The 11,833-nt window shown below is 38.8% G+C and overlaps 1 protein-coding gene across 1 annotated transcript; it reads right to left on the bottom strand.

The window, feature by feature from the left end:
• Positions 1-11,146: 11,146 nt before the first annotated feature.
• LOC128311861 (M-phase-specific PLK1-interacting protein-like) lies at positions 11,147-11,458 on the bottom strand (the record flags this gene model as incomplete). The annotated part of the gene is made up of 1 exon (XM_053203676.1): positions 11,147-11,458. A coding segment is annotated over one exon (303 nt), but the record flags the coding sequence as incomplete, so codon positions are not given.
• Between the last annotated feature and the right edge of the window lie 375 nt (positions 11,459-11,833).

Raw genomic sequence — 11,833 nt, 5'->3', positions numbered from 1 at the left:
ACTCTTGCCAACAGCACAGTATATTTTCAGTTTTTTTGAACTTTTCAATTTGATAAAGTAGAAGATAGTATTTCATTGATGTTTTCACTTCTATTTCTTTACCGTAAGGCTGAATATATTTTAAAGCTTTTTTAAAAGATGTTTATTTATTTTTGAGAGAGACAGACAGAGTGTGAGCAGGGGAGGTGTAGAGAGAGAGAGGGCGACACAGAATCTGAAGCAGCTTCCAGGCTCTGAGCTGTCAGCACAGAGCCCGACCTGGGGCTCAAACTCATGAACCGTGAGATCATGACCTGAGCTGAAGCTGGACACTTAACCGGCTGAACCACCCAGATGCCCCTAGGCTGAAAATATTTTAACATGTATTAAAACCATTTGTTTCCCCCTTTTCAATTATTCATCAAATATTTATTGGCCATGTACAATAATATGCCATGCATTGTGCCAGGTAATGTAAAAATGAACCAAATACATCCAATATGTGATTCATGTAACTTACTCTCTAGTAGGGAGGTAGACATGAAACAGTTCAATGCAGAAACAATTATTTGATTACCATTGTGCTAAGGGTAGGGTGTCATAAGAGTGTATAACAGAGGGCCTATCCTAGTCTAGGAGGTTAAGGAGGACTTCCTGGAGAAATAAACTGAGACCGGAAGAAGTGCTGGAGTTAATAGGATGCTAATAGCAACATCCCAATGTCTTGGTCCCCCTTTCCTACCTCTCCCAGATCCTAGAGAATGACTGTACCTCCTTCCTATAGCAGACTCAGGGCCACCTCACCAAGAGCTGATCAGAGAACAAGATGGGAATGCAAATCTGATTCAGTCATTTTCATTATTTGATCTGGTAAAACATTTGGTGCTCAATGTTACTGCTGAAATGTTCAGCAATGTTACTGCTGAAATCAGTGACGAGATTTTGTTTTAAAATATGTTAATTTTAATATCCTGTTTGTTAATTTGCCAAAGATCAAGAGATAAATAAATTGAGTTCATCCGGACTATTTGATAAAATGACAAGTTTTTCTTCCCTCCAAATCTTACATTCTTTTTCCTTTGACTATCAAAAATCAGATGCTTTCACCTGACCTTAATGTTTTACGACAGTTGCAAAATCATGGAAGTTTGCTGAAAATATCTTTTTTCAGTTATAGCCCTTTAAAATATTGAGACCTTGGTCAACCAATCTTCAACGAAACGGGAAAGAATATCCAACAGAAAAAAGACAGTCTCTTCAACAAATGGTGGTGGGTAGGGGCACCTGGGTGGCTCAGTCAGTTAAGCATCCGACTTTGGCTCAGGCCATAATCTCATGGTCCGTGAGTTCAAGTCCTGCATCGGGCTCTGTGCTGACCGTTCAGAGCCTGGAGCCTGTTTCAGATTCTGTGTCTCCTTCTCTCTGACCCTCCTCCATTCATGCTCTGTCTCTCTCTATCTCAAAAGTAAATAAACGTTAAAAAAAAAATTAAAAAAAAAAAAACAAATGGTGGTGGGAAAACTGGGCAGCAACATGCAGAAGAATGAAACTGGACCACTTTCTTACACTGTACACAAAAATAAATTCAAAATGGATGAAAGACCTAAATGTAAGGGACAGGAAACCATCAAAATCCTACAGGAGAACACAGGCAGTAATCTCTTTCACCTTGGCAGGAGCAACTTCTTACTAGACATATCATCAGAGGCAAGGGAAACAAAAGCAAAAATGAACTACTGGGACTTCATCAAGATAAAAATCTTCTGCACAGCAAAGGAAAAAAGCAATAAAACTAAAAGGCAGCCTATGGAATGGGAGAAGGTATTTGCATATGGCATATCTTATAAAGGGTTAGTATCCAAAGTCTATAAAGAACTTATCAAACTCAACACCCACAAAACCAATAACCCAGTTAAGAAATGGGTAGAAGACATGAATAGACATTTTTCCAAAGAAGACATCTAGATGGCTAACAGACACATGAAAAGAGCTCCACATCACTCATCATCAGGGAAATACAAATCAAAACTATGATGAGATAGCACCTCACACCTGTTAGAATGGCTAAAATTAACACAAGAAACAATAGATGTTGGTGAGGATGTGGAGAAAGGAGGACACTCTTATACTATTGGTGGGAATGCAAACTGGTACAGACACTCTGAAAATCAATATGGAGGTTCCTCAAAAGTTAAAAATAAAACTACCCTATGACCCAGCAATTGCACTACGAGGTATTTACCCAAAGGGTACAAAAATAGAGATTTGAAGGTATGCATACACCCTGTTGTTTATAGCAGCATTATCAACAGTTGCCAAACTATGGAAAGAACCCAAATGTCCATCAACGGATGAATGGATAAAGAAGATGTGGTATACACACACACACACACACACACACACACACACACACACACACACACACACAATGGAATATTACTCAGCCATCAAAAAGAATGAAATCTTGCCATTTGCAACAACGTGGATGGAGCTAGGGTGTATTATGCTAAGTGAAATAAGTCAGTCAGAGAGAGACAAATACCATATGATTTCACTCATGTGGAATTTAACAAACAAAAGAGATAAACATATGGGAGGGGGAAAAAGGGAGAGGAAGGGAAACCATAAGAGATTTTTAACTTTAGGAAACAAACTTAGGGTTGATGGAGGGAGGTGGGTGATGGGTGTTAAGGAGGGTACTTGTTATGATGAGCACTGGGTGTTTTATTAAGTGATGAACCACTGAATTCCACTCCTAAAACCAATATTGCACTGTATATTAACTAACTAGAATTTAAATAAAAAATTTGAAAAAAAAATACTGAGATCATGAGTGCAAAATTTCATATTTGCATTATAGAGAAATGAGAGTAAGAAGACATTTTTTAATTAAAAAAAAAAGAATGAAATTGACAGCAAATAACTTGGGGAAAGAATTCTGAGAAGTCATGTGACCTTAACCTAGCCCTCATCATGTCACCTTGTAATCATATCATCATGTTCTAATTCTGTCTGACACCATCTGAGGATTGCATTGTGTAGTTAAAAAGATTTGGGTTGCTCCCCAATCTGAACCATTGGTACTGTAAGATCCATGTGGTTATGACTAGTATATTAACTTCTTGAAGACTAGTTGGTTTGGCTTTTGTGGGATGTTAATAGCTACTTTGATAGCTACATGGGGTGCTCAACCTTTCTTTACAGTTACCTTGGAAAATCACATCTGTATTTTTGTTTGCTGATTTGTTTATTGTAATTATGTTTTATTTTTATCAAAGTAATCATCCACATAATTAAAAATAAATAGTATTACCTCACTTTTCTGCAACTCTTATTCCTAACTTCCTAAAACTACCCACTATTTAGTATTTTAACTGTTTTTCCAAGTATTTGCCTCTGTGTTTCTAAATGTGGAATTTATACTGCTTTATCTTGATTTAATAATTTTAGAGAGTATATTATATATGTCCTGTTATGGTAGATGTGGATTTAACAGTTTAGTACTCAGAGTATCAGGCTGCACCCTCCTTCCTCTGCATACCCCCACCATAAAAAACCCCAAAACAATTAGAATGCTTTCAAGTGAGGATTACAGAAAACCCTGACTCTACTGGCTTAAAAAAGACATTTATTATTTCTATTTAACAGAAATCTAAACACAGTGTCTCTCAAAGCTGCATAATTCAGTGCATCATCAAAACATGAGTACTTCTGAGCTTTGTTTTCCTATCGTTGGGGTGTTGACTTTGTCTTTAAGTTGCCCTCATGATTGCTGAATGGTGGTAGCAAATTTAGTGGTCTTTAACATATATCCACAGAAAGAAGAGGAGACTGACTCTTCCTTGCACTTCTGTTTAAGAAGCCCTTCAACTAACTGACTTGGATCTAAGTCTCTTCCTAAAACTATCACAACTGAAGAGATGGATGGGATTATCATGATTGGGACTAACTAGATTTACCTTTTGGGTGTGGTATTGGGATCAACCTCTCCTAAAGAATGTTGCCAGAAAGAAAATTGTAGATACCTGAACAAAACCTAGGTAGAAGGGGCACCTGGGTGGCTGTCGGTTAAACATTTAACTCTTGGTTTCAGCTCAGGTCATGATCTCATGGTTTGTGAGTTTGAGCCCCAGTCAGACTCTGTGCCGACAGCAGGGAGCCTACTTGCAATTCTCTCCCCCACTCTCTCCCCTCTCTCTTTGCTCCTCCCCCACTCGCTGTCTCTGTCTCTCTCAAAATAAATAAACAATCGTAACAACAACAACAAAAAACCTAAGTGGAAGAAGGTGGAACAGGGAAGGAAGGAATATTGGGTAGACAGCAGCACTCCACCATCATAATAGAATTATAATTTTTGGTTCAATAATTGGATAGCATCATACTATGTAAATATTGTTTACTCCTGAGCCAAATAATGTATTATGATTTAATTTCTTTGCGTTTAGAGTTCTTGTGCTTGTTCTTCCTGGAGTTGATGATTGTAACATTTGCTTTATGCTTGTGTACCTTTCAGTACTTATCCTTAATTTTTTCCATGAGATTTGTCAAACTCCTCTCAATAATTTCTCCAAAGCTACGCAAGTCACGTAGTTTATTAACTTTGTTTTTTCTGGGAATTTCCTCCCAGAGTCCTCTTGACTGGTTCTCTGTGTTGGCTGTCATCCTGCAACTATTCTTTGACTCATTCCTAAAGTAGACACCCTGGTTTTTAGAAACCGTGATTTTTCTGTTTCTTGATTTATTTACTTATTTTGCTGGACACATTTTAATTTTCTAATAAAGGAAGTAAACTTGTTACCCTTTGTATGTCTGTAAATGCTTTTTAGTCCACTCTAAAGCCTAGCCAGGTGGAAATTCTAAGTTGATTATAAGTTGCAAGTCATTATCTTTCAAAAATTTTAAGACTTCTGACCTTTTGTCTTCTGTCATCTAAGGTCATTATTGAGAAGATCAACACCATTCTCATTTCTGAACATTTGTGTGTGATCTTTTATTCTCTCTTCTGAAGATTTAAAGGATTTTCATGTTATCCCCAGTAGTCACTACTTATGTGATGCTGTCCTTGGAATGGGGCTTTTGAAATTAATGGTGTTGGTCACTTGGCCAAGTCCTTTTAGGCTACAGACTTCTGTCCTCAGCACCACTAGTTGTCTTGAATTACTTGTTAGATTATCACTCTTTCATTTGGTCTTTTTTCCTCTTCCTGGTACTCAGAACTATCAGATGTTCCATAATCAGGACTGATTATTCAATTTTCTTATCTTTTGTAACTTTCTCCTATTCCCCTGCTTGCTTCTTCTCTACTTTCTGGAAAGACTTTATTTTCTGACCCTTCTATTTAAATTTTTTTTTTTTTTAGCATTTATTTATTTTTGAGACAGAGAGACAGAGCATGAACAGGGGAGGGTCAGAGAGAGAGGGAGACACAGAATCTGAAACAGGCTCCAGACTCTGAACTATCAGCACGGAGCCCCACGCGGGGCTCGAACTCACGGACCGCGAGATCACGACCTGAGCAGAAGTTGGACGCTTAACTGACTGAGCCACCCAGGCACCCCTCTGATCCTTCTATTTAATTAGAAAGTTTTTAGTGTATAGATTTTTTTTAAGAGAGAGAGAGAGAGAGAGAAAGTGTGTGTGTGAGTGGGGGAGGGGACAGAGAGAGAATCTTAAGCAGGCTCCATGCTCAGTGTGAAGCCTGATGCGGGGCTCAGTCCTACAACCCTGGGATCATGACCTGAGCTGAAATCAAAAGTGAGACACTCAACCAACTGAGCTACCCAGATGCCCCTAGTATACAAATGTTTAATTTCCAAGAGGTCTTTCGTGTTCTTGGATTATCTGTTTTCTTTTTACCTGTTCTTTTTTTCAGGCTACATCTTCTCTTATTTCTCTGAGGCTATTCTTTATAAGTTTTTATCTCTTCTTTGTATTGTGTCCTCCTTTTCCCTCCCACTCCTCAAAAATTTTAAGTTTTCTTTCTCCCTTTCTTTTCATATTATTTGCTTGTTTGGGTCTTTCTAAAACATGTTGCTGTTTTCCAGAAACATCTGATGAATCTTAGGCATTCATTATATTTAAGGGTGGAGCCCTAAACTGTTGGTTGGCTGTCTGTGTGTAGCCACTTCTTCTATGAGGTCTTTCATAATTCCTCTAACGTATGTGATTTTTTTACCCTTTTAATCCCCAAAGCATTTTGAGTCTTTCCTATGGCATTCATATTCTGCTTTACATCAGTTTCCTCTAAACTAGCCTTGTAAATGTAAACTCTCCTGTGAGATATGGATTCATTCCCCTGGGATAATGACTTCAACCAAGGCTGGATAACCCTGGAGCATTTTGTGTTTCTTCCATTTCACTGTCAGTGCTGCTTATCACTGTCCATTCAGGGACATGGTTGGAATTCCTGCATTATCCTTGCATAATCTGGTAAAAACAAGTATAGAATAGTTTGGTAAATTTACTAAATAAAAGTTACAGGTATTTTTGCATTTTCATTGATCTGTGGGCAGGGCAGTTATCCTCTAAGTCCTTGGCTTTGACATAATCAGGGAACAGCAAATGACACTCCAAGAAGCCACAAAAGAAGGATTGCTAAGAACTAGAGTGATTCTTATGCAAACATTGTATCAAATTGGACTGTATAATATATGCCTCTCAACTCAAGGCAAAAATACAATCAGAAAAAGTGTTTCTTTGAAGGATGATGGGGGGCACCTGGGTGGGTCAGTCGGTTGAGCGTCCTACTTCAGCTCAGGTCGTGATCTCGCAATTCGTGAGTTCAAGCCCCATGTCAGGCTCTGTGCTCTGTGCTGACAGCTCAGAGCCTGGAGACTGCTTCACACTCTGTGTCTCCCTCTCTCTCTGCCCCTTCCCCACTCATACTCTGTCTCTCAAAAATGAATAAACGTTAAAAAAAAAAAAAGAGTGGGATGCTTCACCTACTAATACACCCAGGCACTCCTGTTCTTGAAGGATAATGAAGAGCTTCTAAGCAATATAGTGCTTTCCAGCAACAGTTTTGATTAAAGAAAAAATGTTTCAAAGTGAATATGTTTTTCTCAACTTCTTTAGCAATAGTCATTGTTCACTTGGTTATTAAGAAAATATATAAAGTACATATTTTAAAGAAGATAAGAATGATTTTAGTACTAATAGATTAAATACTGAACTTCTCTGTTAAGGACTAGAAAGAATATTTACCTTGAAATATTGTTTATATAATTATATATCATGAAACAATGGTTGGTGGGGAAATTAATTATGTTTTTAAAAAAATTGGATCAATTGATGTAATAGTTGATAGAAAGCTTGCTAAGAGGATGGAGGGATGGCTAAATGGGCAAGGGGCATTAAGGAGGACACTTGTTGAATGAGCACTGGGTGCTATATGTAGGGGATGAATCACTGGAATCTAGTCCTGAAACCATTATTGCACTATATGCTAACTAACTTGGATGTATATTAAATAAAAAAAAAGAAAAAGAAAAGAAAGCTTGTTAAGATTTTCTGAAAGAGGAAAAGGTAAATTTTGTTGATGGTGAACAGTTCAAGATTTGCTTCCCTTTGCAGTGGAAAAAAAATTGACTGTGACCATTTTCCTGAATCTTAAAGTTCATTGCTTAATTAATTCCCTGAAAACTGTAGTGTGTGAGTATGTATGTTTATGTGCCTGTGTGTATACTTGGCAAGGTTGAGGTGATAAATGGAGAGGAAAACAGTGCTTTATCTCAGAGAAGCCTTACCTTACTTTGATAACTCAAAATGGGGAAATAATGACAAAAATAAAAGTAGATGTGCATTTAGGATAATCTTGCATGTGTTCAAGTGATGGTCAAGAAAGTGTGGCAGTTTTTAAAAATTGGCTGCAATTTCTTTGACACCCCTACTATTGAGAGAGTACATTTCCCCTTCCTTTGAATCTCAGCTGGCTTGTGACTCACTTAACCAATAGATGCAGCAGAAGTGATGCTGTGTCACTTCTGAAGCTAGGCCAGAGAAGTGATGTAGATTCAGGTTTTGGAACCCTGAACCACCATGTAAGTTCCCATGCTGCCATGATGGGAGAAAATCTAGGTCACACGAGATGCCATGTGTAGCTGCTCAGCACCAGCTAAGATCTGACAGGCAGCATCACCAGCCAGACATGTGAGTGATTATACCTCTAGGTAACTAGCACTTCTTTCCCTCCCATGCCAGAAAGTCAGTCCTAGCTGTTGAATCTTCCTATCTAAGACATGAAATACCATGGAAGCAGAGGCAAGTCTTATTCACTGTGCCCTGTTGTAATTCCTGACTCACAGAATTCATGAGCATAATAAAATGGTTGTTTTAAGGTGCTAACTTATGGAGTAATTTGCTACATGGCAATAGTGACTAAAATAGAAGGGATCAAAGGGAGTAGATTCATTAGATTCCATGGGAAGAAAAGTAGGTTAAGAGATGACTATTGAGTGGAAGCAAAAATTCTTTCTTTTTAATTAATTAATTATTATTATTTTTTTTTAAGTTTATTTATTTTTGAGACACACACACACACACACACACACACACACACACACACACAGAGCATGAGCAGGGGAGGGGCAGAGAGAGAGGGAGACACAGAATCTGAAGCAGGCTCCAGGCTCTGAGCTGTCAGCACAGAGCCTGATGTGGGGCTCGAACTCACGAACCATGAGATTATGACCTGATGATTAAAGTCTGATGCTCATCCGACTGAGCCACCCAGGCACCCCTAGTAGAAGCAAATTTCTAAACACACGGATAAGCCATGAGCAAGGCTTCATGTGGTGGCCCTTAATTCTGCTGATACCACCCTGGGAACTCTCCTTCATGCATATTACTTTAACAGCAACCACAAGAATTGCACAAGAGTTAAAATACTAATGTTCTCTTTTTCTGTCCAGTCTTTCGTGAGTTGCTCCAGCTTTAATGGAATGTTGCTGGGTGGTGTAGTTCCCCTTTCTTAGAGCTGTTGGTTACATCTGAAACAGTGTTTTTAATACTGACAATGAAGTTATATTAAGAACATTAGTAAATGGAATCATATCAAACATTAGGAAGTTAAGTTCACACATGTAGGACTCCTTCTTACCTCTTCTTACCTCTTACTTCCATTGAAGATACAGATGGAGCAGTAGGCATCAACTCACTAAATTCTTCTCCATACATCTTTCTGGGGTTGCCGAGCTATGGGTACACAAACTATTTTGATGTTGATGGAGGAGAGGATACCTGATCTTTTTGCAGACGGTTGCCAACTTGTTTATCCTTTTCTTTTATTGCTTTTTCTCCAGAGAGGTGCTTTCTGTTTCCATTGTTTTGGGTTTGTTTTTTTTTTTGTTTTTTTTTGTGGACCCCTGTTTTCCAGGACTCTCTTATTACATGCATATATTGTACTGAGGGCAAACAAGAATTGAGGTGGGATAATATTTAGTCATAACTTAGATGTGTTAACATTTAACTTTCTTTTTCCCCCCCTCTATATTTAACCTATGTTGTTCATGAGTCCTTGTTTCCTCTAATAGTAGAAAACACTTGTAATAGGATCTATGAATGGAAGTTTAAGCTGGGATCCTAAAATGACAAATGCCAGATAGCAGAGTGGATTGTGAGATCACAGAATAGAATTTGTAAAATTTCAAGGAAGTTTCTAAACCTTTCTCATATTGAAGTTCTAAAGGATAGCATTGGAAATGGGAAGAAGGGATTGACAGAGGATGTTTTTGAACAGAGCTCTGTTGTAAGCTTTCTGTACCTCGTTTTCCCTCATCTCAAACCTGGAGAGAAGAGTTTCTCAGAAATCTTGATACATGATTCATGCAGTTTGGGGGGAGGAGGGTGGCAGTGTGGACTGGTGTCTGACTTCTGACTGAAAAATGTAAAAGGCAGGAATGTGGACTATCCAGCTGATCCAAGGTGGGAGCAAAGGATGCGTGTGTGTTTACTCCATCAGATACAGTCATTGGGAGAAAGAACAGACCTGGGGCTCTTTTAAATCTTGTCTAAGCCTAGACTGAGTGATAGGAACCCAAGGGAGAGAACGGATGGTGGAATGCTGAGGTGGAGCAGTTAGGCAAAGGAAAATGCATTCACCAGGACTATAAATGAAGTTGAATATTCCCAGTGAGCATTTCTGAAGGGGCTCACAAAAGGTACTATAAGTTAGAGCCAGCTTTGGCCATCTGTCAGACCAGAGGGCAAGGACCATGGATAGTCTTGATCAAGTACTAACTTTCCTGTTCTCCTTCCCTGCTCCTCTTTCCCTTTTCTCCTCCTCCTGCTTTGACCTTTGATGAGTCAGAAAACACAGCTAGCAAGGTAGCAAGATAGGGGTAGAAGCCTATGTTGGGGAAATAGCATCATGTTCCATTCTTTGGGGCTACCTATAAAGACCCCAGTTGAAAGAGGGGAAAGTTGAATTGTTAAATTAAATTGATAATTACTTGAGATTGCTTTTATTACCTGATTACTTTTTTTTTTCCTGAATTGATATTTTGTTTGCAACTTGATGTAACCATTTGGGCTTTTTGTTATGTAAGAATGACCAGAAAAATTCTGGGACTGCCTGAATTTCCTCCAGGGTAAAAGGAAGGAACCAAGGAGCAGACTATGTATATGAACTCTCCTCTTCCCCCAACCTAGAAAGGTCTTTAATCCTTCTTGTGGGGCTAAAATTCTGCCCTTCCTTACTTTCTAAATGGCACTGTTGTTATAAAACTCTAAAAGAAAAAAAAAAGTCTTTTGGGCTTTGGCTAATATCTTGCCAGTCAAATCTTGTTGCAATTCAAAACAAAACCATTACTGTACCTTATCAAACACTTGCAACTTAGTCCCTTTGCTTTTTTTTTTTTTCCAAAAAGACAAAATGTTTTATTTTAAAACATTGGAAAACCATTGAAAGACAAATGTCCATTATATAACTGTGAACGTGAAATATTTGGAAACTGTAAATTCTCTAAAATGTGGTAGGCACTTCTAAAGAGCTAAATACTGCAAATTATTCTACTGTATGTCTTTTCTAATATCAACAATACTTGATATGATGAAAAATATCAAGAAGACCCAACTAAATATTCAAAGTCACCATCTTAAGTTCAATGTAATTACACAAGTGAAAGTTTTGTCCAAGATGTTCCTGACATGGGAAGCTTCTAGATGAATTTCAGAAACGTTAACAAAAGTATCTTCCTTTTCTGCCTCTGAATGTTTGAATACTGTTGTATTGTTGGTTAAAATCCACTACAGATATGGGTTCAAGGCCAGCCCAAGGGTCTTCAAGCATTGAAGGCTTGAAGTAACTTTCCAACTCATTAGACATTCTTTTTTCTCCACCACACCCTGATCCAAAGGGTGTAGATGTCCTTGAAGAACCCTCGGGGTGGGTTTCCTGCTGCCCTGGGGAGTATCTGAATTGCAACCCCGAGGGTGACTTGGAGTAGGAGCCAGAATAGCTGCCAGGGTACTGAGACCCAAATCACCCCTCTTTCCTTCTACTCCAGGAAGCTGCTGCCCTGTGGTGGAGATTGGCTGCTCCTGTAGGGCCTAGACCCGGCCCAAACCACAGGCAGCGTGTGGCACACAGTCTCCTACCATCACAAGAGGAGGGTAGCTGTGGTCGCCTACGCCCGGGTACGCCAGAAGCTGCTTCCCTTAGTCCCTTTGCTTTTGCTTTGAAACAGTTGTGTCTTCTGTGAACTGATGAAGAGACTCAGTTGGCCTCTTTCTTCTAGGCTATATGTAGGGAGCTTCAGGGAAACCAGGAATTACTAAAGGTTATGAGACCAAAACTGCATCAGTTTAATATTTTAAAAATATGATCCTGACACGTGCCAATTATTAGGCAGGCCTA

Source organism: Acinonyx jubatus, chromosome C1, assembly GCF_027475565.1.
Source record: "Acinonyx jubatus isolate Ajub_Pintada_27869175 chromosome C1, VMU_Ajub_asm_v1.0, whole genome shotgun sequence".
In the NCBI taxonomy this organism is placed as follows: Eukaryota; Metazoa; Chordata; class Mammalia; order Carnivora; family Felidae; genus Acinonyx; species Acinonyx jubatus.
This window is presented reverse-complemented; position numbering and strand designations above follow the sequence as displayed.